This window comes from Paroedura picta, chromosome 3, assembly GCF_049243985.1.
Source record: "Paroedura picta isolate Pp20150507F chromosome 3, Ppicta_v3.0, whole genome shotgun sequence".
NCBI lineage: Eukaryota > Metazoa > Chordata > Lepidosauria > Squamata > Gekkonidae > Paroedura > Paroedura picta.
In genome coordinates this window covers 170,777,280-170,804,296 of record NC_135371.1, presented here as the reverse complement: position 1 = coordinate 170,804,296, position 27,017 = coordinate 170,777,280, and the positions used below count along the sequence as shown (strand labels likewise).

The following is a 27,017-nucleotide window of genomic DNA, read 5'->3' as shown; positions in this document are numbered from 1 at the left end:
ATTTATTCAATATGTAAACTCCCCCTATTCTCCCGAATGGGCACTTCCCTCCTTTTTCGACCGAATGGGGCAGATTAACGCTGTCGTCCCCTCCGTTTTATTCTCACAACAACCCTGTGAGGCGGGTTGGGCCGAGAGGGCGTGCCTGGCCCAGTTTCACCCAGCGAGCTTCCCTGGCACGAGCGGGGATTCGAACCCAGGTCTCCCCCAGGGATTCATGCGACACTTAACCACCGTACTGTCTCAAGAGAGAGATCCAGAGGGCTGGCTGGGTCAGTCCGTTTGTAGCGGGAGAAAAGAGCAAAAGCCCAGGAGAAAAAGACTAACGGGATTGGCCAAAAAGTGAGCAGGGACTCGCAAAAGCCTCTCCATTGAGTTGAGTTTTATACCCTGCTTTTCGCTACCAGAAAGGGCCTCAAAGTGGCTGACAAACACCTTTCCCTTCCTCTCCCTGCAGCAGACACAGTGGGAGGTGGGTGAAGCACAGAGAGAGAGAGCTCTGAGAGAACTGCTCTGCAAGAACAGCTCTATCAGGACTGTGACTAGCCCGGCTGGCTGCACCGCTGCTTTTAACTGCCACACCGTGTTGCCTCTCTGGCTCTTCAGGGCTCCTTGCTCTTTTCTGCTGCTGGGGGGCAACAACACGGCAGCCCACCCTAATCCGTCTCCATGGAAGGCACCAGGTTTAGCCATACGGAATGGCTCTCTGGACCGAGACCACGGCACGGAGGAGGGGCTTTAGCCTCCTTCTGCCCATGCCTAAAACAGACTTTTTTGGGGGGGGATATTGTTTGCCCTTCTGGGAGGCTACATGGAGCCCTCTCGGCCTTCAGAATCGGACGGAAGATCAGCCGGGGGAAAGGGAAAGCTGCCCTTGACGCAGGGCCGAACGAGACCTTCACCCTTCTAAGATCTTGGCTCTCCGGACCCCAGGGATTCCCTGAAGCCGCTGCAGAATGGGCATTCCAAAAAAAAAAAAAAAGGATTCGCTTATCCGGGAGAGGCTAACAGGGCCTCCCTAGCGGCACCCACAGAACACGATCAGAACTGGGTGACGGTCTAAGACAGGGGTAGTCAAACTGCGGCCCTCCAGATGTCCATGGACTACAATTCCCAGGAGCCCCCTGCCAGCGAATGCTGGCAGGGGGCTCCTGGGAATTGTAGTCCATGGACATCTGGAAGGCCGCAGTTTGACTACCCCTGGTCTAAGAGGACCCCAAGCACCGAGAATCCAGCTCCCGACGCTTCTCCACTCGTCCTGCCTTTATGGGGAGCGGCATTCCGCCCCGGCTGCCGCTCGGGTCCCCCCATGCCCTTACGCTCCAGAGTTCTCAGACGACACCCTTTCCGAACCAGCCCACAGCCTGGCGCAGTCTGGGGGTGAGAGCTTTGCAGGCCTGGGGAAGGGGGGGGGGAAGGGAGAAACGTGGCATGGGGCGTAGGAAGTGAGAAATCCTGCAGACGAGCCGAGCAGCTGCCTGGCCTGGCTGGTGAATTTTTAATCCGGCAGGGGGGGGAAAGACCCTTTCGGCGCTGGGCGCCTCGTGCTGCCGAGGACGGGCACCTCTCCCCAGCCGGCCAGGGCCCCCGAATTCCTTTTCGACCCCCCACCCCGGTCGCTCAAGCCCCGGCCTCCCCTGGGGAGGGGGGCTGGCCGGCTGCCCGCGTCCTCCCCCGGCTCCTTTGCCTTTTGAGACTGATTGGAAGGGGGTCCAGCCACCGTCGGCAGAAAGAAGAAAGGCCGGGAGAGGAAAGAAAGAGAGGATGTGTCGTCTTCTCCCAAAACGACACATCGCTCTGTGCTAAGAAAAGTGCCCCGTGGAGGGAGAGGAACCCTTTTGTTCCAGTCGCTTTGGGGAGAGCGAGCGAGAGAAAGGGAAGCAGGATTCCAGAGGTAACAGAAGTCTCCTTCACGCTCCAGGATGCTTCCGATCAAAGCCGGCGAGATGAAAAGCCGGCGGCTGCCCTGCGGTTTGCCGGGGGCCAATTGCCAACGTCTGCCCCCCCCCCCCACACACACCTTTGGGCCAGGAAAAGAACGGCTCCCTTCGAGGCGGGCTGGAAAGGGGGTGCTGTAGGTTTGGTGACAGACAGCGCCCTCTGCTGCCCGCGTTAGGGGGCACAACAGCCCGTCTCCCTTGTGCCAGGAGCTTCAGGGCAACCTCCCCACCCCCTCTGGGGTTTGCATGACGCAGGGCGAAGGGAGGGGGGGTCTGGTTTTAGCCGGGAAAGAGTTCCGTAAGGCAAGGAAGTCCAGATAAATTCTCTCTCCCCCCAACCCCATGGAAACAGAACCGGTGAGCGATTACACCCAGTACACGGCAGGTGACAGTGGAGGAGCGAGAGGGTTGTGAGTGTCCTGCATAGTGCAGGGGGTTGGACTAGATGACCCAGGAGGTCCCTTCCAACTCTATGATTCTATCTGCTGGTTTGGGCTCTGGTTTGGGAAGCCAGAAACGCTGAGGTCTAGCAGGCTGAAAGCTCCGTGGAGGCAGACAAGAGTGAGAGGGGCCTCTGGAGTTTTGGCCCTGATGTTCCCCGGGTGTTGGTCACCATCTGACACCGAGCGTTGGCCTGGATGGGCCCCTGGCCTGATTCAACATGGCTTCTCTGACGTTCTGAGGTTTGGGGCAGCAATGTTCTGTATTCTTGGTGCTTGTTGTGGGGCTTCTTGGTGCATTCTTGGTGCTTGTTGAGGGGCATCACATCAAAATCACAAGATGTCATAGTCCCATTGTATACGGCACTGGTCAGACCACACCTGGAGTACTGTGTGCAGTTCTGGAGGCCTCACTCCAAGAAGGATGTAGATAAAATTGAAAGGGTACAGAGGAGAGCGACGAAGATGATCTGGGGCCAAGGGACCAAGCCCTTTGAAGATAGGTTGAGGGACTTGGGAATGTTCAGCCTGGAAAAGAGGAGGTTGACAGGGGACATGATAGCCCTCTTTAAGTATTTGAAAGGTTGTCACTTGGAGGAGGGCAGGATGCTGTTTCCGTTGGCTGCAGAGGAGAGGACACGCAGTAATGGGTTTAAACTACAAGTACAACGATATAGGCTAGATATCAGGAAAAAAACTTTCACAGTCAGAGTAGTTCAGCAGTGGAATAGGCTGCCTAAGGAGGTGGTGAGCTCCCCCTCACTGGCAGTCTTCAAGCAAAGGCTGGAGACACACTTTTCTTGGATGCTTTAGGATGCTCTGGGCTGATCCTGCGTTGAGCAGGGAGTTGAACTAGATGGCCTGTGTGGGCCCTTCCAACACTATGATTCTATGAGAGGAAGAGAAGGCGATGGCCAGCTGCTCGGAGACCCCCACGAGGCCTGCAGGGTGACCTTGAGCCAATCCCAGTTCTCTCAGAGCTCTCTCAGCCCCGCCTGCCACCCAGGGTGTCTGTTGCAGAGGAAGGAAGGGAAAGCGATCGTAACGCCGCTTTGAGACTCCGGGTGATAAAAAACAGGGTCGAAAGAGCCCTTCTCTTCCTACTGAGGAAGTTTTTCCCAGCGACTCCTTTCTTCTCGTAACATGACCAGAGTATAGCGGCCTCCACTGAGTCGTTCCAGCCTCGATGTGAGGCAGACATTGCCTCGCTGTCTCTCTGGCTGATCCCCGTCTCCATAAAAACCCTCTCCGGCTCCACATTTCAAATGAACTGGCTTTCTTCCTGTCAGCAGCCCAAGTATGAAATAAAATTTTTTGTTTTATTAACAGGAACCCAAAAAACAGAAAAAAACACCTCTGTTGCCGCAGCTTCCAGAGATGGAGATGAGAACATTTCCATTCTGTCCACAGCCCGCATCTCGACAGGAAAGCATCTCGACGACTCACCCACAGAGACGAGAATGGTCCCAATCCGTCCTCACCGAGGATCTCGACGGGAGAGGGGAATATCTCACCCACGGAGACGCCAACGTTACCACTCCGTCCTCCCCCCGCATCTCGACAGGAGACGAGAACGTCTCACCCACCGAGTCGAGAATGTTCCCATTCCGTCCTCACCCCGCCTCTCGACAGGAGAGGAGGATGTCTCGCCCACGGAACCGAGAACGTTTCCATCTCGATAAGGGACGAGAACGCCTCACCCGTGGAGAGGAGAACGTTTCCATTCTGTCTTCACCCTGCAGCTCGATAGGAGACGGGAACATTTTCATTCCATCCTCACCTCGCATCTCGGCAGGAGAACGCCTCACCCACGTAGACGAGAACGATTCCATCTCGAAAGGAGACGAGAACCTCTCGCTCATGGAGTCGAGAACGTTTCCCTTCCGTCCTCACCCCGCATCTCGACAAGAGAGGAGAACATCTCAGCCAGTGCTGCCCTAGCCTGGCACACGCAGGGTTAGTGCAAGGGCAAGCACAGTTACCAAGTCAAGCAAGTTCAAAGCGCGTACCAGAGAGTAGTCAAAAGTCCAGTCCGGGTCTTATCAGGAATTGCTAGTGGATGAAGTCCAAAGGAGAACTGAAAGAGTTGTCGTTTATCTTTACCAAGGTCAAGCCGGGAATCTGTGGAGCATTCAATCAAAGCGTAGTCTAGTCGGGTGAAGCCGGGAGTCAGTCAAACAGAGCTTTGTCAAAGCATCAGGGAGCAGGAAACCAGTCAAGGCAACGGGTGGACACGTGCACAAGGTTGCATCCACACTGAGAAGCACTTAGGGCTGATCCTGCGTTGAGCAGGGGGTTGGACTAGATGGCCTGTATGGCCCCTTCCAACTCTATGATTCTATGAGAGGAAGGGAAGGCGATGGCCAGCTGCTCGGAGACCCATGAGGCCTGCTGGGTGATCTTGAACTGGTCCCAGTTCTCTCAAAATTGTTTTATTAACAGGAACCCAAAAAACAGGGGAAAAAAAACACCTCTGTTGCCGCAGCTTCCAGAGATGGAGGTGAGAACATTTCCATTCTGTCCACAGCCCGCATCTCGACAGGAAAGCATCTCGACAACTCACCCACAGAGACTAAAATGTTCCCATTCCGTTCTCACCGAGGATCTCGACAGGAGAGGGGAATATCTCACCCACGGAGACGCCGACGTTACCACTCCGTCCTCCCCCCGCATCTCGACAGGAGACAAGAACGCTTCCCTTCAGTCCTCACCCTGCAACGCGACAGGAGACGACGTTTCCATTCCATCCTCACCCCACATCTTGACGGGAGACGAGAACGTCTCACCCGCCGAGTCGAGAATGTTCCCATTCCGTCCTCACCCCGCCTCACGACAGGAGAGGGGAACGTCTCACCCGCGGAGACGAGAACGTTTCTATCTTGACAGGAAACGAGCATCTCACCCACGGAGTCGAGAATGTTTCCATTCGATCCTCACCCCGCCACTCGACAGGAGAGGAGGATGTCTCGCCCACGGAACCGAGAACGTTTCCATCTCGATAAGGGACGAGAACGCCTCACCCGTGGAGAGGAGAATGTTTCCCTTCCGTCCTCACCCCGCATCTCGACAGGAGAGGAGAATGTCTCACCCGCAGACGCGAGAACAGTTCCATTCCGTCCTCACCCTGCATCTTGATAGGCTTCCTAAATTGCCTTTTGCTCGGCCAACAGAACAACCTCCGGGCCTCCTCTTCTGTCCTCACTGGCAGCCCTTACAGATCTCCCCCCACCCCCCGCTCTTTTGGCTGTGCCTCCAACTGGCCTCGGGCGCAAAAGCTGCTCCTGAGGCCACCTGCCTGCCTTTTGCATGCTCTATCTCTAATTCCACGGCACAGACCCAAACTCATGCCTCTCCGTGCTCCCTCAGTGGCCTTCCGCCTGCAGGGCTCCTCCAGATGGCTCGATTTAAGAAATCAGCTGGTTTCATGCCTCCAAAAACCGTGTAGCGCCGCTCCATCATTCCCGGCCTGGGCAGCTGGAAGGGTTGGATGCTCAAGGAACACAAGGCATCAGGTCCAGGGATTTGGCGGGGGAATCTGCTAGGTCGTCACCTTCTTTTCCCCAAAACTTTTTGCGATCCTTTGTGATGCTGCTGAGCCGTGGACCTTGGAAGCGGCTGCCCGAGCAGGCCGTGTGTTATTTTGGGAGGAGGGAGGCCGAAGGAGGAAGGGGTAATTTTGCTCCATGTGCCACATTAATTCTGAGCCCAGGATTCAAGGAACCTTGGTGCAAGAGTTGGAGAGTGTGCAGGGCCGGCTCCCCACCCTGACTCAGTCCCCCTCCTGCTGAGTAAGTCAAGAAACAACATGGTGTTCTAGAGCAGCCATGCTCAGTGGGGTCTTGGCACCTTTGAAGGGGGCCACAGACTGTAAAAATGTGAGACTGGGGAGCCCAGAGGGTTTATGGGTAACCGAACCGACAAAAATCCCTTTTGGTCACATGTAACACCATTAATTAGAGCCTCTTGTGGTGCAGAGTGGTAAGGCAGCCGTCTGAAAGCTTTGCCCATGAGGCTGGGAGTTCGATCCCAGCAGCCGGCTCAAGGTTGACTCAGCCTTTCATCCTTCCGAGGTCGGTAAAATGAGTACCCAGCTTGCTGGGGGGTAAATGGTAATGACTGGGGAAGGCACTGGCAAACCACCCCGTATTGAGTCTGCCATGAAAACGCTGGAGGGCGTCACCCCAAGGGTCAGACATGACTCGGTGCTTGCACAGGGGGATACCTTTACCTTTACCTTTAACACCATTAATGGCTAGAAATTTTGGGCTTTACCATCCGTGGCTGCCTGGATTCACGCATTGAAGAAAAATACATGAACGTCCCGGCGTCTGTTGGGCAAATGTTCTAGAAATCTGTCTTGTGTATATAAAAGGCTAGGTACGTCGAGCGCAGTTCGTTTGTCTTAACTTAGATTTCCGGATCAAGAGTGACCTGCCGAATACATTTCCAACGCCGTGAAGGAAAGCCCCAAGATTTTTTTCCCCTTTGCCGTCCCTCAATATGTTTTGTGGAGTGCAGATTCAGCAAGGGAGTTTCCTTGGCAAGACTCAGGAACAAAACGGACACGGCAACAAGGGGTGACCTCTGACAGTCATGGTCTAATTTGGCACAAGTTCACAGTGTGTGCGACACAGCGCAAGCTCCCTCGGTGGGAAGGGTGCCTGAACTCTTTCCCCCTTGACCTTGGGGTCAGCCTCGCAAGGATGTTGTGATGCACAGGACTAGTTTGCGTGCTTTCCCCTTGGGAACAGGGAGCAGCCTGCCCACTGTTTTACTGGGAACAGGGGGACCCCGCCTGCTGTCAGCTGGAGGTGGAGTTTCGGGATTAGAGTGACCAGGGCATTGCCTATCGAATGAGTTTCAACAAGAGCTTTTCATACCACTACAACAAACTGCTTTCACTGCCAAGCCTGTTCACTGAGAATGCTGACGGGGCTCTGACACGTTCATCTGACGGCACTTAAAACACATGCGCGTCCTCCCCCCCTCCTGCTTCCGCAACTTAAAAGGAACAAAGTCTCCTCAAACAAGAGGCCATTGAGACTTCTGATGCACAGAAGCAGCCACAGTAATTTTTTTCCCAAGGATACCCACAACCGTTTTTACGCGCACAATGTCCTTGTCACAGCGGCGCTGCCCCCCCCCCACATGGCAACTAGGACATGAAACAGCACGTCCTAGAGGCGAGGAGAGGATTAGCACACGACCCTCTTCTCGAGAGACCCTCCCCCTCTTACCCGTCCTGCTCTTGCTATTGGTCAGGATTTCCTGAAGCCGCTCCTGCAGTTTGTCGGCTCGCTTCCTCTCCAGGTGGAGTTGGCGCTTGAGGTCCTTCAGCTGCCGGGAGGAGAAAGGGGCGAAACATCAGAGCTGAGCTGTGCAACCCATTTTCGGCATCCTGACCCACCAAATGGAGAAGACGGATGCGGGGCCGCTGCTCAAAGGGTGCCGAATCCCTTGTTTTCCACTGCGATGGGCCACGGCAATCCGGGCCACCAGGAAATATTCAAGAGGAGATCGACACCTGAGCCCAGGGGCACCTTGAAGACCAGCCCAGTTTTATTCCAGGTGTAAGCTACATTGTGGCTCTCTAGATCAGGGGTAGTCAACCTGTGGTCCTCCAGATGTCCATGGACTACAGTTCCCATGAGCCCCTGCCAGCAAACGCTGGCAGGGGCTCATGGGAATTGTAGTCCATGAATATCTGGAGGACCACAGGTTGACTACCCCTGCTCTAGATGTCCATGGGCTACAATTCCCAGGAGTCCCTGCCAATTGGCCACACTGGCAGGGGCTAGTGGGAACGGTTGTCCATGGACATCAGGAGAGCTACAATTTGGCCACCCCTGGCGTAGTCAAAAGCCGAGCAGTGATTTAGCATACAGGACCCCCTTTCTTTGAAGATGTCCAACAGATTCAAGGACTAAGCAGAAATAACAAGCTTAGCATATAAGGTTATCAGTTGTTTGAGGTTTAATTCTGGGGAGGAAACACAATGAAGGAAATTCCCACTTGGTCCTTGGATTTGTTAAAGGTGTTCATTATGTTGAATGCTAATTTTACTGCTTATCTTCAACGTATATGAGCCGGTCTCAGAAGGGCGGTTTAGAAATCTAAGAAATAATATATGTATGGGCATGGACAGGTGACTCCCACTCCATTGTATCTGAGGAAGTGTTTATGCACAAGTAAACTCATGCCTTGAATAAAACTGTTCTCTTCCCTCCTTAGGTAACTATCTCATTTGCTTTCCTGCATGCCGAAGGACTTCTCAGCACCTTTGGGGAAGGAGAAGGACACCTGAGGAATGGACATCTCCTCTCAGCTCCATGGAATCATAGAATCATAGAGTTGGAAGGGGCCATACAGGCCATCTAGTCCAACCCCCTGCTCAACGCAGGATCAGCCTTAAGCATCCTAAAGCATCCAAGAAAAGTGTGTCTCCAACCTTTGCTTGAAGACTGCCAGTGAGGGGGAGCTCACCACCTCCTTAGACAGCCTGAACTACTCTGACTGTGAAAATTTTTGTCCTGATATCTAGCCTATATCGTTGTACTTGTAGTTTAAACCTATAGCCTATATCATTGTACCTGTAGCTCCATCTGAACTGATCTTCTTGTTCTCAGAAAATAAACTGAATTTTTAAAATCTCACTAACTGCCGTCTGCATTCTCAACCGCATGATAGGTGTGTTCAGGATTAGACCTCTGGGCACGACCTATTTTGGAGTCGAAACATGTTAGGTTTGGCATTGTCTGGTGCACACTGTATTATTTCAGTGATTAGCCTACAGGCTGCATCTATGTTCTTAATTTTATATACTGTGCACAATAAATGTTAATACAAATTGATCGTTTTCTGGGCCCCTAACCTGTTGGGGTCCTAACTGCTTGCCAGTTAGGCTTGTTGGGTCTTCAAGGTGCTGGCAGACTCAAACTTTGTTCTGCTGCTTTAGACCAACACGGCTCCCCACTAGAATGTAGATTAGTTATTTTCATTATTTGGTTTGCTGTACTATTTTATGTTATCATATCATCAATGCTTGATTTTTAACTTGGGGATCGATTGTGTACTCTTTGCTGGTCTCTGCCCGTATCGATAACTGCTACAGCTACTTATTATTTCCCATTATAATTTTAATGTTTATTTTATTATTTTTATATTTTACCCCTTGTTTTATTGATTTAATAAAATTTGTTTCATGTCCTGCAAGAGAGGACTGGAGCTATGCTATGCTTGGTAGCTACAAAGGAAGAAGAACAGAAGAAGAGCTGTTTTTTTGTACTCTGCTTTTCACTCCCCAAAGGAGTCTCAAAGCAGTTTACAACCTCCTTTCCCTTCCTCTCCCCACAACTCTGGGAGGTAGCTAGGGATGGGAGAGCTCCAAGAGAACTGCTCTGTGCAAACAGCTCTAAGAGAACCATGACTGGCCCAAGTACACAACGTTGGCTGCATGCGGAAGAGGGGTGGGGAATCAAACAGATCCTCGGAACAGAGGCCGCTGCTCTCAACCACTACTCCAAGCTGGCTCCCAGAGGCATGCTACAAATCAGCAGTACAGATGACCGAGTACCAACTGGAAGGCCCAAGAAGCCTTCGACAACGTCAGCAGCTGAGCAGCGGGCTCCGGCGCCCCCCGGTGGGAGAGAGAGGGGGGGAAACTTGGCAACGCATGAAGCACATGGAGTGCCGACCGACCATAAAAGACACAGGGCTCTGAATCCTAGCTGGGCTCTCTGCCTCTGCTCTCTGGCTGGCTCAGCAGGTGGAGGAGGGGGGAGTGGGCAGGGGAACGAACCGAAGCTGCCTCTAAGCCAGCAGCAAGCTGGCAGGAGTTCTGGGGAACTGCAGTCCGTGCACATCTGCAGAATCACCACTCGGCCACCCCTGCCCTAAGCACAAAGCGGGGAGTGGCTCCTTCTGGCATACTTCATCTCCCCCCTCCCCTGGAGAGGGGGACCTGGGAAGTGCAGCAGCTGTCCCTGCACAGCTCACAGCCCTCCCTTTGCCGCCTTTCCGGCACCGCAGCTCCAGTTGTGTCCAGCAGGAATGCAGTGGTGTGAGAGTGCTGCTGAGCAACGCCATGTTCTTACTCTTTCTGCTATGCTGCATATTCAGGGGAGGGGGGAGAATCAAGCCCAGGCTGGGGGAAGCCCATTCCAAGCCCAGTCTTGGCAAGAGAGACGGTTGGCTAGAGCCGGGGAGGACCGGGCAAAGTCATGGCCAGTAGGATTGGCAGGCAAAAGTCAGGGATTGAGCCCGTTTTGCTCAAACGCACTGAAGCACGCACACATACACCCCTCCCCAATTCCCGGGGGGGGGAGGGGAACGGGCTGGCTCACCGCTGCACTCCCTTTCTTCTCCAGTATCCGCTGCCCGTCCACCGTGTCCTTCACCTCCTGCAACAGTTACACACAACTGTCAACGGAGCTCCACTCCTTCCCAACAGTCGGCGCCCCACAGGGGTCAAAAGCAAATGTCTGTCAAACTTTAAAGAGGGCCAAGAAACTTTTTTTTCCCTTGCTCGGCATAAATGTCGGTCTCCAGCCGAAACATCAGGATATTTCCCGTTTCCGGAAGCCAGGGCGGTAGGAGAAATAGCCGTCCAAACTGCTGAATTGGGGCAATATTGCCATCTGCTGATCAGTGCCTGGAACTGCAAGCATGCTGAAGATGCGTAGTACATCCAGACCTCTGGGCCTGGCGTGAAAGCCCAGGATGCGGCCACATTGCGCAGGATAAGCTGACCGGGGGCTGGTCGGTGCCTGGATCCACCCCCCTTTCTGGTGCACTGCCTTGAGGCCCAGGATGGAGATGTTAATAAATGAGAGCGATCTGGCAGATGGGCAGCTTTGGCAGGAAGGGAAAGGAACAGATGGGCACAGGAACCTCATGCTGCCAAGCAGCAGCTCCCGGGGGAAGGCGGCAGGTGGCTGCACACTTACACACACACACACACAAACGCACACACCTGTCTCAGCCGGTTGACCGCCTCCACGTGTTCGTCTCTGGCTCTTTCCATTTCTCGCAGACTTTCTTTGGTCGCGTCCACCTCTTGGTCCTTTAGCTGCAAGGGGAGACGATCAACAAACTGGAAATCGGGGGAGGGAAAAGGGGGTGGGGGCGTCTCGAGTGGGCTTATGCACCAGGGGCTTGATCCGGACTGATTCGGCTTTGGCGCCCATTAAAGTCAATGGTGCCATTGATTTCAATGGGGATTTGGGTATTCCCGCCTTTCCTGGGGTGGGGGGGTTCCAGTTACAGCCTCCAAACTTTCAGGGTAGCTCTGGGAGGCTCTTCCCTGACCCCCCTCCGAATTTCACAATAATTGGACCACGGGGGCCACGTTCAGGGGCTCCGAAAGTGGGTGCCCTAATGGGACGGACTCTCCATTGGATAGAAGCTACCCTGAAACAGCCGTCCACTTTTCTAGGGACAACCCGGAAGAAGAAAAAGAACTGGTTGCTTTATGCTCCGCTTTTTACTACCCAAAGGAGTCCCAAAGCGGCTTACAATGGCTTTTCCTTCCTCTCCCCACAACAGGCACCCTGTAAGGTAGGTGAGGCGGAGAGAGCTCTTAGAGAACTGTTCTTTGAGAACAGCTCTAAGAGAATCGTGATTAGTTCTAAGTAACTCCATGCAAGGCTCCCCCCACCCGAGACCGCAGCAAGCCAGCAGCAGCCAGCAGAAGGTAAGAAGATGCCTCTTGTCCAGGTGGGCGGAGAGGAGGTAGCTTCTTGGCCTGGGCTCGTACCTGCAGATCGGCCAGATGCTGTTCCTTCAAGAGGCGCACGGCCTCTGCGTGTTCTTGCTGGTGCTTTTCGATCAGCTCCTGGGGGAAGACGGAGGAAGAGGCAGGCTCTCGTGAGGAAGGCCCTGGGGCTCCCGCAAGCCCCCCGCAAAGGAGCCCCCTTGGATCGGGGCTGCCGGACGTCATTCCGAGTTGGGCTGAGGGAGGCAACAACGATCTGGCCGGCAGCAAGCCCAATTCGTTTCTTAAAAATCACGTTATTTAGAGTCTGCCGTTCTCATCTGAACTCAGGGCAGATGACAGAGAGCGAGTCAAGACAAGCCAGGATGTCCCCACCAAGGTTTTGTGAAACTCTGGTTCCTTTTCGGTCCTGGGAGGGTTTCCCAAATGGGTGGCCGTTAATTAATTTTAAATCCATACTCAAAATCTGTTAAACATTTATCGGGCGATATGACTATATAAGGCCGTGTCGAACTGACCCGCCCCCTCCCAAAATGGCCAGTGACAGGCCTGGAAGGGGAGGGGCCCCAGGTGGGCGTGTCCCCAGCTTTGCTTCCAAACCATATTCTAGATCAGGGGTAGTCAAACTGCGGCCCTCCAGATGTCCATGGACTACAATTCCCAGAAGCCCTTGCCAGCATTCGCTGGCGAATGCTGGCAAGGGCTCCTGGGAATTGTAGTCCATGGACATCTGGAGGGCCGCAGCTGGCGAATGCTGGCAAGGGCTCCTGGGAATTGTAGTCCATGGACATCTGGAGGGCCGCAGTTTGACTACCCCTGTTCTAGATGATCATGCTACTTCTGGGGCTTCTCGGAAGCCTGAAGGAGGTTTCCGGGGTATCTCAGTGGGAAAAAAGTTTCCGGGGTATCTCAGTGGGAAAAAAGTTGAGAAAGGCTGACATAAACTAAAGGAGAAGGCTTTCAGAGAAGCCGTGCTATAGATTCAAGTGGGTACCTGTGTTGATCTGAAGCAACAGAAGAGATTTAGTGTCCAGGGCACCTTGAAAACCAACTGATTTTTATTCAAGGTATGTATGAGCTTTGAGTATATGCATATATCTGTATCTGAGGAAGGGTGCATGCACACGGAAGTTCATGTCCTGAATAAAAATTTGCTGGTCCTCAAGGTGCCCTGGACTCTAAATCTCTTCTGCAGTGCAAAAGAGTCTAGAAACATCGAATCATAGAATAACAGAGTTGGAAGGGACCTCCTGGGTCATCTAGTCCAACCCCCTGGCATGAGTCTCAAAGCGGCTTACGACCATCTCTCCAGTCCTCTCCCCACAACAAGACACCCTGTGAGGGAGGTGGGGCTGAGAGAGCTCTGAGAGAACTGGGACTGGCCCAAAGTCATCCAGCACGTGGAGGATGACTAATGGACGGTCACCCGAACTCCCCCCCGGAACCATTTGCCAGATGTTTGGAAGCAGTGACAGAATGGTTCGAGCAGAGTCGCCTGAAACTCAACCCCTCCAAGACGGAGGTCCTGTGGCTGGGGGGAAGGGGGCGGGAACAGATAGCGCGTTTACCCACCCTAGCAGGGGTGCAACTGACCATCGTGCCCCAAGCTAGGAATTTGGGTGTGACCATTGATGCCTCCCTGACTATGGAGGCTCAGGTCAAGAGAGTAGCGGGCCAGGCATTTTTCTACCTTCGCCAGGCCCGGCTACTAGCGCCCTACCTGTCCCCTGACCACTTGGCCACAGTGATCCATGCGACAGTCACCTCCAGAATAGATTTCTGTAACTCGCTCTACGCAGGCCTACCCTTGTCCCTGATCCGGAAACTACAGCTGGTACAAAATGCAGCTGCCAGGGTCCTCACTGGAACATCTTGGAGGGCCCACATCCAGCCGGTGCTGAGGCAGCTGCATTGGCTGCCAATTGCTGCCCGGATCCGGTTCAAGGTTTTGGTTTTAACCTTCAAGGCCATACGCGGGTTGGGACCCACATACTTGAGGGACCGCCTACCGCTCTATGCCCCCCGCAGGGCCTTACGCTCTGCGGGTGAGAACCTGTTGGTCGTCCCCGGCCCGAAGGAAGCGCGCCTAGCCTCGACCAGGGCCAGGGCTTTTTCAGTCCTGGCCCCTACCTGGTGGAATGAGCTCCCGGGTGATCTGCGGGCTCTGCGGGATTTGTCAGCTTTCCGCAGGGCTTGTAAAACGGAGCTCTTCCACCAGGTCTATGGTTGAGGCTGGGGTCAGCAAATCAGGGACATCGCTCCCCCCCTAGGAGTTGGAGTGTACGCTACTCCCCTATCCTTTCCTCTTCACCTCTTAATAATTGGGGGAGGGATGGGATTTTTAGCCGCCATGTTAGTAGAGTGATGTTTTAATGGGAATTTTAATGGGATTAGTTGTTGTGACCCGCCTCGAGCCTATCGGGAGAGGCAGGAAATAAATCTAATAATAATAAAAAATAATAATAATAAGAGTGAGGGGATCGAACCCGGTTCTCCAGATTCAAGTCTGCCGCTCCTAACTCCGACACCACGCTGGCTCTCAGAAGAGCAGGGCAGAAAGACTTCAACCAATAAAATCACAGGATCGAGGAGAAGCCGGAGCCCAGTGGGGTGCAGGATGTGAGCCGAGCTCCACAGAGCCATGTATGGCGGGTGAGAGCCCCAGATTGCCCCCCTCATTGCCCACCTCAGCCTCCTTCAGCCGCCGCTCGAACCAGCCTTTGGTGCTGTCCATGGACTGGATCTGGAGGCGCAGCTCCTCCACGGTTTGCTGCAGGGACTCCAGCTCCTGGCTGCGAGCCTAAAAGAGACGGGGAAAGAGGCAACTAGATCCAAGCTCCTCCTCCCAAGGCTTAATATGCGCCGTGGCTAACTGGGCCCTCCTCGCAGCACCTTCAAGGCCAAAGCGGGGACCCGGCTGCAGGCGAAGGGAGCCACGCGACAGGCCCGAAGGAGCAGGACAAAGTTTGAGCCTGGAAAATGTGTCAGCGGTACCTTTACGGTCAAAAGGCCGAAAAGGGCTGCCCTGACCTCTTCTGTCCCTCGGCCTCCTGTCCTGAAAAGAGGGGAGGGCCGGGCCTACCTTCTCCTCCTTGAGTTGGCCGCGCAGATCGTCCTCCTGCCGCTTCTTGTGCTCGTGCAGCTCCCGCAGTTCCCGCTCGTAGCGCGCCCGGACGGCCAGCACCTCCTTCTCGTGCTGCAGCCGCAGGTTGCCCAGCTCCTCCTTGTGGCGCCCCTTCTCCTGCTGCGTCTCGATCGCCATCTCGTCCAGCATGGCCTTGCGCTTCTCCGCAGACTGGGGGGGGAAGCAGGCACCGAGGGGTGTGTGTGTGTGTGTGTGTGTGTGTGTGTGGAGTCAGAAGGCACGGCTTTCACCCCCGGATCGAACAGGCCGAAGCTGCAATGACTTTAGGGCAGGGGTAGTCAACCTGTGGTCCTCCAGATGTCCATGGACTACAATTCCCATGAGCCCCTGCCAGCGTTGCTGGCAGGGGCTCATGGGAATTGTAGTCCATGGACATCTGGAGGACCACAGGTTGACTACCCCTGCTCTAGGGGACAACCCCTCACCCGGCTCCCACCTCCGAGAGACCCCGGAGCACAGCCAGCGAGACAGAGGCTCCCCAGCCCGACTGGTTCTCTCTTAGAGGCGTGAATGTACTTCCAAGGGCAGAGGTCCCCAGCACGGTGCCCGCCAAAACACTATTATTATTTATAAACTTTTATTCCGCCCTCTTTCGACAGATTCAGGGCGGGTCGTGACGCAATCCGCAGGACATTCCATTCTAAAAGGCAATATGAAATCTAGTTGGGTTAGCATCTGGAGTGCAATTTACACTCTAAAGGTAAAGGTCTCCCCTGTGCAAGCACCGAGTCATGTCTGACCCTTGGGGTGACGCCCTCCAGCGTTTTCATGGCAGACTCAATACGGGGTGGTTTGCCAGTGCCTTCCCCAGTCATTACCGTTTACCCCCCAGCAAGCTGGGTACTCATTTGACCGACCTCGGAAGGATGGAAGGCTGAGTCAACCTTGAGCCGGCTGCTGGGATTGAACTCCCAGCCTTATGGGCAAAGCTTTCAGACGGCTGCCTTACCACTCTGAGCCACAAGATGCTCTTAATTTACACTCTAGCTTTGCCCAAAAAGAATTCCCAGGGTGAGGTCCGGGGGATCTATTCTGCTGAGCGCGGACACAGGCGGGGAGGCCAATGAGGTGAGTTATTGACTGGCCTCCACCGTGGGCCTGGCAGAACAGCCGGGGAGGGGGGGGGGAGGGGGGCTTTTGCCCAGCAAGGGGCCAACTGAGCACTGGAGATGCAACTGGCCGTGCAAGGTTTTAGCAAAGGGAGCAGCGGCCGACAACGCGAGGATCTTCACTGGATGCTGAAGGAGAGTTGCGGCTGACATTTTTGTGAGTGGCTCCACCCCCGGGGGCCGCCATGTTTCGGACCGGGTGGTCTTTACGGCCCCCTCCAGCTCCGAGATTCTCTGAGATTTCCAGTGTTGTGAAATTGACTTGCTTAGCAACTCAACCGGCCCTTGGGGCCCAAAGTTTCGAGTGGAGCCGGTCAATATCCTCAGGTATCCTCAATATTCTATGATTCTATGATTCTCTCTCTCTCTCTGTTTCCTTCTAAGATACCCGGCAAAGGGGCTGTGCAATGGAGGCCTTCTGGAATTTTGCACTTGTGGAGCATTATACTTGGGGACAGCTTGAGTGCTGTGACATTCTGCATGAAGCAGCATGGGAGCGCATGAAATTTCCCAATGGTTGGATGCACACTTTTCTTGGATGCTTTAGGATGCTCTGGGCTGATCCTGCGTTGAGCAGGGGGTTGGACTAGATGGCCTGCATGGCCCCTTCCAACTCTATGATTCTATGATTCTGATCCTGCGTTGAGCAGGGGGTTGGACTAGATGGCCTGCATGGCCCCTTCCAACTCTAGGATTCTATGATTCTGATCCTGCGTTGAGCAGGGGGTTGGACTAGATGGCCTGCATGGCCCCTTCCAACTCTAGGATTCTAGGATTCTATGATTCTAGGTCAGATTCTTGGTCGTGGAGTCTAAACATGAGCCGTTCGCGTGAGACTGATCCTGGAGGGAACCCCCTTGCCGGAACTGTGGGCGTGCGGAAGTCTTTGAAATGGACTGAGGAAGCAGGGTGAGATTCTTCTGAAGCGACGGGGCTCTGAGCACGGCAAAGTTGGGCGCCTCGTCCCACCCCCCCCCCCCCCGCCCTCCCGCCACCACGTACCTTCCTGGCTTCGTCCAGGTCTTGCAACAAGCGCTCCTTCTCTTGCCCCAGCTCCTGCAACTGCTCCAGGAGGCGAGAGTTGGCCCGGAGGGACTCCTTGGAGAAAAGGCACAAGAAGGTCAGAGAGGCCCCGGCCGGATTTGCACCTGTGCACAGTCTTGTCCGGCACCAGCGGTCCGGTGGAGGGGCTGACAAAGACGATGTGGAGGCCGAGGCCTTCCAACGGCGTGGCCTCTCTGCTCTACCGGGCCAAATTTTACTGCCTCTGGCAGCAGAAGGGGTTAAAGAGGACTGAGCTGGAACTGTGAGTTAGTGTAAGCACCGACCAATCCAGAAGAGAACCCGGATGGGCAGAAAGCAAGCAGAATACCAGAATAAGCGATTACAGGAAGGGGAACGGGGAAGAGAAATCTCAAAGACGGCCGGGAAGTGAGGCTCGTGCTTGCTCGAGCGTCACCGTCTTGCCAGTTCTACGACCGCAGCTGGCTGTTTTGCATGCTGCGCTGGGAGGCAGGGGGAGGCCTCCCCCCAAGTATGCAAAACACTTGCAGCCAACAGCCTCCCCCTTGGGACCCCAGGACGGTCCCCCCAACCTCCCTCGCCTACCTGCAGCTGGGTGTTGAGGTCGTCCCGCTGGGCAGCCAGGGCTTCCTTCTCGGTCTGCCGCTGCTGCAGCTCTGCCCCCAAGGCGGCCGCCTGGTCCCGCAGCAGGTTCATCTCCTGAGTCTTGGAGGTCTGGATCTGTGGGGGGAGCACAAAGGAGGAGGGGGATAGAGAGAAGCCTCAGGGCCGTTCCCAAGAGGAGGGTCATGGCAGGGCCCCGAAGAGTCGGGCTCTGGGTTCAGGGCTCTCCCACCACAAAAAGTGCCCACCTCCCCCCACAGCAACGAAGCCGCCCCTCTGCACGATGTCCAAGGATCACCTCCTGTCCTCCATACCAACGTGGTTTCCGACCCACGGAGGATACCCGATTCAGGTTGCCAGCGAAATATCAAATTGGGGACTCTGCGGTTCTCTTTTTTCCAGATAGCCCGTGGCATCCGAAAATCACAGTCTGCCCACAGCAGCGAAAAAGAGAGTAGGGAAGAGCTTTCAGGAGTCACGGCTCACGTCTCACCGCTCGACACACAAAAGCTCCTCCCCTGCCCAAAATTTGGGTTCTCTAAGGAGCTGCTGGACTCTCGCTCTGTTTACGTCCCTGTGCTCAGGGTTGCTGGATGGAGGCGGGGCACACCTTACCTTAGCGGACGCACAACGCTTCCTTACAAGGAATCAGACGGCTGGGTCTCCTAAGGGCAGTGCTGTCTACTTGGACTGACCCCAGGGTCTCAGACCAAATTCATTCATGTCATCAACTCCCTGAGCCTTTTGAACTGCAGATGCTGGGGATTGAACCTGGGACCTTCTGCCTGCCAAGCAGAGGCTCTGCCACTGAGCCAGGGTCTCAAGTCAAGGTCTTTCCCATCCCCTTCTGCCTGGTCCTTTTAGTTGGAGATGCCAGGGACAGAACCTGGGACCTTCTGAATGCCAAGCAGGGGCTCTGCCACTGAGCCAGGGTCTCAGGTCAAGGTCTTTCCCATCCCCTCCTGCCTGGTCCTTCTAACTGGAGATGCCATGATTGAACCTGGGACCTTCTGCCTGCCAAGCAGAGGCTCTGCCACTGAGCCAGGGTCTCAGGTCAAGGTCTTTCCCATCCCCTCCTGCCTGGTCCTTTAAACTGGAGATGCCGGGGATTGAACCTGGGACCTTCTGCCTGCCAAGCAGAGGCTCTGCCACTGAGCCAGGGTCTTAGGTCAAGGTCTCTCCCATCCCCTCCTGCCTGGTCCTTTTAACCAGGGATTGAACCTGGGACCTTCCGTATGCCAAGCTGGGGGTCTACCACTGAGCCAGGGTCCTTTGCATCCCCTCCTGTCTGGTCCTTTTGACAGATGTCAGGGATTGGACCATATCAAACTATAAATAAATTACTGTATAATATAATTTGCTATATATATATATATTAAAAACCCTTTCTCGTTTGTATCCCTCCCGTATTTCTATCCCCTTTTTTCTTTTTCAAAATAAAAAGTTCATCCAAAAATCAACAACGATGCAGGGAAATGGCCCGGTATCACTGCCACCCGTAAAGGAAGGGGACCCCCTTCAGAGAGACCGGTGCTTCTGCTGTGAGAGACAAGCACGGGTGGGGTTGATGTGTCCCCTGCTTTGGCCGCATGTCCCGGAGGAGTCAGCACTGCCGATCTAACAGGCCCCCGATCGACTGAAAATCTATCGCTGTAAAAATCCTAGAATCATAGAGTTGGAAGGGGCCATACAGGCCATCTAGTCCAACCCCCTGCTCAACGGAGGACCAGACCTAAGCATTCTAAAGCATAGAATCATAGAGTTGGAAGGGGCCACACAGGCCATCTAGTCCAACCCCCTGCTCAACGGAGGACCAGACCTAAGCATTCTAAAGCATAGAATCATAGAGTTGGAAGGGGCCACACAGGCCATCTAGTCCAACCCCCTGCTCAACGCAGGATCAGCCATAAGCATCCTAAAGCAATATATGAACATAATGAACATAATGTTCCCAGAGTGGCTGTACTTTCTGAGTCACTCTGATTCCAGGCACCTCCCTGTGCCACTCTATGATCTCCATGTGCCCCTGGAGGTGGGGGGCGGGGGGGGCTGGTACCTGCTCTAGCGCTGCCAGGCTGGTTCTCAGGGCGTCGTTTTCGGACAGAATGCTCTCCACCTGTTCTTGGCTCTCCGCGCTCTGGCAGGCGACCTGACGCCCCACGAGGTGGACCGGAGGAGCAGGGAAAAGTAGCAGAGAGAGAGAGAGAGAAAGGGAGAGGGCAAAAGAGGAGCCAAAACAGGAGAGAGAAGGAAAGATTACAAGCAGAACAAGGAGAAAGCAGTCCGGCACGAAGGAATTTTTTAAAAAAGGAAATGCAGTCTCCTTCGGCTTGGAAGCAAAACACTAAACATTACCATAGATTGCAACTTTAAAGGGAAAAAAAAGACAAAACATATTTTGATAACAGATTTTAAAAAGGGCATATGAAAAAAAAAAACAGATGAACTCTGAAAGAGAGTCGAGAAAGGCAAACTAAGTAGGACGAGAAAGCATGTCCGAGATTCAGAGGCAAATGAAGGTTTGGAAGTCAGAGGGGAAGCAGGCCGCTGAAGGGGTGGGGCTCCCAAGGCCATCCTGTCAATGCTGCACCTAGCCCCTCCTACTAGGGTTGCCAGTCTCCAGGCCCTGCCTGGAGATCTCCTGTCATGACAACTGATCCCTTAGGGTGACAAGAGATCCAGTTCTCCTGGAGAAAAAGGATACAGGGCTCTATGGTAGTGGAGGCATAACTGTGGCTCTCCAGATGTCCATGGACTACAATTCCCATGAGCCCCTGCCAGCTAGCAGGGGCTCATGGGAATTGTAGTCCATGGACATCTGGAGAACTACAGTTGGGCCACACCTGCTTTACGGCATTGTATACCAATGGGGTCCCCCCCTCTGTTCCCCAAACCTCACCTTCCCAGACCCCACCCCAAAAATATCCAGGTATTTCCCAGCCTACTTGCAGGGAGGAGTGTGGCTACGCACCAGAGATCTCTCACAGCACTACACACAGGTCCTGGAATTCAGGATCCCAAACAGAAGAAGGACTTTCCCAGCCCCTTGAGAAGCCAGAGACTAAGCTGGAGAACCCTTCAAAGAACCCCCTGCCCCTGAGCTGGGCACCCCTTCTGCCTTTTATATCCATCCATCCATCCATCCATCCATCTCTTTACTAATTATAATTATGTACCGCCCACCCTTGCAGCTCAGGGGCAGTTTATATGTAACAAGAGGGTTTCATCGGTTTCATCTGCCGTTCCAACAAGTTCCTAGTCCTTATGACTTGGGAAGCACAAGAGCTGAAATCCCGGCACCGAGATCAGTCGGGGCAGCGAGGGAGAGGAGCCGACCCACACAACCGGAATAAACTGTGCAAAAGTATGCCAAGGAAACACTTGGAAGCAGGCCAGCTAAAATCTCAACAGCTGGATGGGCAGCAGTGTGAGATTTCTAGAAGAATCAGGAGGATTCAGCTGTGGCTTGGTGGCAGAGCCCCTGCTTGGCAGCCAGAAGGTCCCAGGTTCAATCCCTGGCATCTCCAGTTAGAAGGACCAGGCAGGAGGGGATGGGGAAGACCTTGGCCTGAGACCCTGGCTCAGTGGCAGAGCTTCTGCTTGGCATGCAGAAAGTCCCAGGTTCAATCCCCGGCATCTCCAGTTAGAAGGACCAGGCAGGAGGGGATGGGAGAGACCTTGACCTGAGACCCTGGCTCAGTGGCAGAGCTTCTGCTTGGCATGCAGAAAGTCCCAGGTTCAATCCCCGGCATCTCCAGTTAGAAGGACCAGGCAGGAGGGGATGGGAAAGACCTTGACCTGAGACCCTGGCTCAGTGGCAGAGCTTCTGCTTGGCATGCAGAAAGTCCCAGGTTCAATCCCCGGCATCTCCAGTTAGAAGGACCAGGCAGGAGGGGATGGGAGAGACCTTGACCTGAGACCCTGGCTCAGTGGCAGAGCTTCTGCTTGGCATGCAGAAAGTCCCAGGTTCAATCCCTTGCATCACCAGTTAAAAGGACCAGGCAGGAGGGGATAGGAAAGACCTTGACCTGAGACCCTGGAGAGTCACTGCCAGTCTGAGTAGGCAATACTGACTTGGATGGACTGAGGGCCTGAATCAGTAGAAAGCAGTTTTATATGTCTGTTCGATAATTCTCATTTTGTTTTCCCTCCATTCAGGAACAGAGCATTCAGCTGCAGTGCTCAAAGGACAGGTTCCTTGCTGTTATGCTGTAGCATTTTGCCGGTCTGCTACAACTCTGAGGTTCTCCACCCGAGAGCCTTTTCTCAAAAGGGGAGGAATGACAGCGGCAGGGGACAGACGGGCGTACCTGGTCCTGGAGAGCTTGCAGGGCCCCCTCGTGCTCTTTGCGGCAGCTCTGCAGTTGGTCCTTCAGCTCGGAGCAACCCTGTGAAGAAAGGAGGAGCACATTTACAGGCCGGACTTCCTTCCATAGCGCACTTGGCCACGGAGGCTCTCTAGATGTCTGTGGACTACAATTCCCATGAGCCTCTGCCAACTGGCCATGCTGGCAGGGGCTCATGGGAATTGTAGGCCATGGGCATCTGGAGAGCCACAGTTTGGGCACCCCTGTAGCTGCAGGAAGAGACAAGAAACAGACCTGCAGCAACCTGGCTGATGCTCAACAAACAAGAGAGGTGGGGGCTAGACTGGGAGGGCTTTCCTGCCCTCTTCTCTGTTTCTTTCCCTCTCTAGATCACAGGGAAGGCAATAAGGTGCCCACCGGCATTCCAATTCAACTGCCATGGCATTCCTCAAAGGATGCTGGGAAGTGTAGTTTTTGTGAGGGTGCAGAGAATTCTCTGGTGGAGGACCTCCCTCCCCCCCAGCTCTTTCACACACAAAAAATACAAGTCTCAGAGCTCCTTAAATCAAGTGGAGATGATCAGACATTGCAACACAACGCGTCCCAAGCTGGGATTCGAACCCAGCACTCCCGCCATCTGTAATACCACAGGCCACATTTGAGCGCTGCAATGCAATACGTATTATGCCGAGATTCAAACCCAGCACTCCTGTCATTTAGAATACTGTCACCCACATTGGAACACTGCAACGCGACGCATAACAAGCCGAGATTCGAACCCAGCACTAGAATACTATCTCCTCCTCACCCCCTAGGGGCCAGTCGGAGTGTTGGAGCCCAGGGCGTGGCTATTCCAGAGGGGCCGCTCACCTGGCTGGCCGTCTGGAGCTCTTGCTGCAGCTTCTGGTTCCGGGACTGCAGGGATTTCAGCTCGTCCTCCTTCCGCTGCTGGATCTCCTCGATTTTGGTCCTGGGGACAAGGAGTTATCCCGTGAGCTGTCTCTCCCGGGTCCCTGTTCTGCGGCTAAGGCCACGGAGTTCCCTTTCAGTCACTGTGGCTGGGAGCCACCGACAGATTTATGGAGGATAAAGTCCTCTCCATCCTCTTCAATCAGTTTATTCCTGTGGCCATCACTAGGCCCCCTAAAATCGCTCTCTGCCCCATTTCTGCTGCCCTTCGCCTCCCCCCGGACCTGCCCCTGAGCTGGCCGCCCAGCCCTGCTTCCTGGCTCTCCCAGCCCCCCTTCCACACCCCTCAATTCCTCCTGCTGCTCCATCTCCCCCTCCCCGGGTATCCGAGCAGCACCCATGCCAAGAAGCTCCCCTCCCGAGAGGGTCTCCAGCGTACGGGTTCAAAACCCCTGGGCAGGCCACGTCCTTCAGCGGCTGGCTCCGTACCTGCTGTCGTTGTAGAGCGCTTCCTTTTCGGTCTGCAGCCGTAGAAAACTGAGCAGGGGGAGGAAGAAGGACAAACATGAACAGCGTGGCCAGGTGGAGAATAAAGGTGGCTTCCACAAGGGGAGGAGAGGACGAAGCGCACCAAGCACATCGACCTGCCCTGGCCTTGGTGAGAAATTGCCTCCGTGATTCGGCTCTCTTTTGATGCCTTTTAATGTACAAGCTCGGATCCGGGGACCCCTGCCAGCCCACCCACGTCAGAAGAAGAAGCAGCGTTGGTTCTTATATGCCACTTTTCACTACCCGAAGGAGCCTCAAAGCGGCTTACAGTCGCCTTCCCTTTCCTCTCCCCACAACAGACACCCTGTGAGGTGGGTGAGGCTGAGAGAGCCCTGATATCACTGCCCGGTTAGAACAGCTTTATCAGTGCCGTGGCGAGCCCAAGGTCACCCAGCTGGTTGCTAGTGGGGGAGCACAGAATCGAACCCAGCATGCCAGATTAGAAGTCCGCGCTCCTAACCACTACACCAAACTGGCTCTCAGATGTCAGATGTCAGAGGCTAAGCAGGGCTGGCCCTGGACGGTATTCAAGCGGGAGCCAACCGGAAAGTTCAGGGTTGCTACATAGAGGCAAGCAGATCATCTCTGCTTATCTCTACCCTGACCCGGGTGGCCCAGGCTAGCCCGATCTCCCAGGGGAGAGGGGACCTTCAGAAGCAATGTGATTGGCCTGCCCAGGCTCTGTGGGGGAAAGGAAGTACCAACGGAAGTTTGCCTCCCCTTCCGTAAGCGGAAAGTGACGCCTGGCTCCAGCCCAGGTGCCTTGGCCCCTCTACGCTAAGGACGGAAATGTCGATTTCTCAGCTTGAGCAAGCAAAGCTCCTGGGAAGACAGAAACCCCACAGCCAGCCGTGTTGGGGAGTAGAACCAATCTCCTTCTGCAGACTTACCTCTCTTGCTTCTTCTTTAGCTTCTCTGCAAACTGCATATTTTTTGGAGGGAGAGAGGAGGGAGGGAGACAAGGTTAGAGTTCCCAATGGCAGTAGCTACAGACCCCATCACTCACCAACAAAGAGGGGGCTACTTCTCTGCCCTCCAAACCTGCCCTCCTGGCTCCCCTTACCTTGCTGAGTTCTTGCTGTAACCGGGACATTTCGGACATCTTGGAGGCCTGCAGAAAAAGAAGAAAGAGGTGTGTGTGTTTGTGTGTGTGTGCAGGGAGGGGGGGAGAGAACGGAACCCACACCCCTCCAATGTGAACGCAGCCCTCTCTGACCACTGTCCCTTCTGACCTCCCTGCAGGGTGGCTCCACAAGGCAGGAGCGGCTGCCGTTTTGCAATTCAACTGGAACCGCCCAGACGGCCAAACTGGGTGGCCCGCTTCCGACTTACTTCATTTTATTTTTTTACCTTTCAACTTGTGCCCCACTCCTCCAGGCAAGCCGGCTCAGTCGACTCCTGGCACTAACAACACCAATGACGTGGCAAAATTACGTCTATCTATCATTTAAATTGTATAATCATTAAAAAATTTTAAAAACAGCCATAGCAGCTGTTTTGCCAAATGAGTTGCTGCGGGGCGATATGATCTTGACCTGACTTTGGATTCAGGGGGGATCTATGTGGACGGAGCCCAGACGATGTTTAATCAAGTCATCTTGCTGTCCACTGGCCTCAACCGAAACCCTGGCGGAAGAGCCCCATCCTACAGGCTCTGCGGAACTGGCTCAGTTCCATCAGGGCCTTCAGCTCTTCCGGGAGCTCATTCCGCCAGATCAGGCCCAGGACAGAAAAGGTCCTGGCTGAGGCCAGACATACTCCTCTTGGGCCTGGGATCTCCAATTTGTTGGACTTGTGATTGTGATTACACACAAACGTGATGGGCCTTCATCCCTTTATTCAGAGTCTTTTTCCCAGGTGGCTGCTGGGAATTGTAGTCCATGGATTAGAACAGTGGGGAGCACGCAGGCTCTCTTTCTCAACTGCAACGCCCTTGCGAGGCTGGCCCTTGAGCGGAGAAAGGTGGCATGATGCAAGCCCACAGAAGCAGGGCCCTGTTCGCCGCCAGGGAGAACGTCCCCACGGTTGCCAGGTGATGGCCACGTGCTCCCTGGTCTCTTGAAAGGCAGCGGGCTCAAGGACACCGGGGAGGGAGCAGGTGCCAGCGAGGAGGGAAACAGCAAGGAGGCAAGGAAGCCAAGACAGGGAGAATGGCCCAGAGCTCAGCTGGGTGCCCAGCAGGCAATCCGGGGAGGCGGGGGTGGAGGAGAAAAGGCCAGCCGTGGATCAGCCCCTTCTGCCTGCAGGAGAATCTGCGAACCAGAAACTCACACAGCCTATGAATCCAAGTCCCTCTCCCATCCAAGGCTTTCGGGGAACGGAATTTCCACTTTGCCTGCAGTAGAACTGTCTCAGAAGCGCCTTGCTGGATCAGAACAGGGGTCCATCCAGTCCAGCATCCCATCTCAGTGGCCAGTGAGTTCCTCTCAAGGGCCCACAGCAGGACACAGAGGCTGAGGCCCGTCCCGATGTTGCCTCCCGGCTGTGGGATTCAGAGGTGGACTGCCTCCAAACATGGGGGCTCCCCTCAGTCACCCCAGCTAGCAGCCCCTGACAGATCGATCCTCCTTGAACCTGTCTGGTCCCCTCCCTGGGACCGTCCCCACCTCCTCTGCCCCTCCCCTCACCTCCAGGGTCTGCAGCTGCTCCTTCAGCAGCCTCTTCTCCTCCTGCTCCGTCTGCCACTTCAGCTCCACCTCTGACAGCAGCTGCTGGGCCTGAGAGGCGCCCCCGTCGTCTGCCTGCGGCTCCGCGCCCTCTTGCCCGGCAGGGGGGGCTTCTGCGGAGGCGTCCCCCTTCCCGCTCCCGCGGCCGTCCGCCTGCCGGGCCACTTCCTTCTCGTAGCGTTCCTGCAAAGCTGAAAAATGGGAGTCACACCACGAACCCTCACAGGCTCACAACAACCCTGCCCCTGCTTCCCCAGGACATCCCGTTGCCCTGCGGGGATGGCTTCAAAATCCACGATTTTGTAACTCTGACAACTCCCTCTGCCCACTTGACTACATTTGGAAAAAGAAGAGTCCGGGAGCCCCTTAAAGAGTGACAGAATTGGTGGCAGGGAAACAGTCACTGCTTTTTCAAATATCGTTAGGGTGAGCCAGTCTGACGTTATACCTAGCAACGTGGAGTGATTTCAGGTGCTCAATGACAAGAGCAGGCGAACGACAAGAGCGGACATGATTGGGATAGGTGCAATACACAGAGGGGCAAGAGGCATGGAGAAATCGGCATTGGTAATGAGACAGGAAACCCAGATCTCGGTTCAGTCCTGGAAGACGCG

At 54.7% G+C, this 27,017-nt stretch overlaps 2 protein-coding genes across 3 annotated transcripts in view; one reads left to right on the top strand and one right to left on the bottom strand.

Moving 5' to 3' along the window:
• The window catches only part of GRIPAP1 (GRIP1 associated protein 1), a 62,626-nt gene that overhangs the window by 23,503 nt on the left and 12,106 nt on the right, over window positions 1–27,017 (bottom strand). Inside the window, exons 7-21 of one of the 2 annotated variants that reach the window (XM_077329487.1) lie at window positions 26,365–26,594; window positions 24,801–24,848; window positions 24,628–24,659; window positions 23,678–23,725; window positions 23,150–23,249; window positions 22,283–22,360; window positions 20,029–20,121; window positions 17,955–18,089; window positions 17,349–17,444; window positions 15,175–15,387; window positions 14,779–14,892; window positions 12,135–12,212; window positions 11,352–11,447; window positions 10,723–10,779; window positions 7,618–7,717 (exon numbers count right to left, since the gene is read on the bottom strand). In XM_077329487.1, coding sequence (XP_077185602.1) covers window positions 7,618–7,717; window positions 10,723–10,779; window positions 11,352–11,447; window positions 12,135–12,212; window positions 14,779–14,892; window positions 15,175–15,387; window positions 17,349–17,444; window positions 17,955–18,089; window positions 20,029–20,121; window positions 22,283–22,360; window positions 23,150–23,249; window positions 23,678–23,725; window positions 24,628–24,659; window positions 24,801–24,848; window positions 26,365–26,594 — 1,518 coding nt within the window. The remainder of the gene's footprint in view (window positions 1–7,617; window positions 7,718–10,722; window positions 10,780–11,351; window positions 11,448–12,134; window positions 12,213–14,778; window positions 14,893–15,174; window positions 15,388–17,348; window positions 17,445–17,954; window positions 18,090–20,028; window positions 20,122–22,282; window positions 22,361–23,149; window positions 23,250–23,677; window positions 23,726–24,627; window positions 24,660–24,800; window positions 24,849–26,364; window positions 26,595–27,017) is intronic. The other variant, XM_077329488.1, reaches the window with a different exon arrangement.
• Window positions 1,445–4,634, top strand: LOC143833551 (uncharacterized). The gene is made up of 2 exons (XM_077329489.1): window positions 1,445–1,894; window positions 3,710–4,634. The coding sequence occupies exon 2, from the start codon at window positions 3,758–3,760 to the stop codon at window positions 4,319–4,321; it is 564 nt and encodes a 187-aa protein (XP_077185604.1). The 5' UTR covers window positions 1,445–1,894; window positions 3,710–3,757; the 3' UTR covers window positions 4,322–4,634.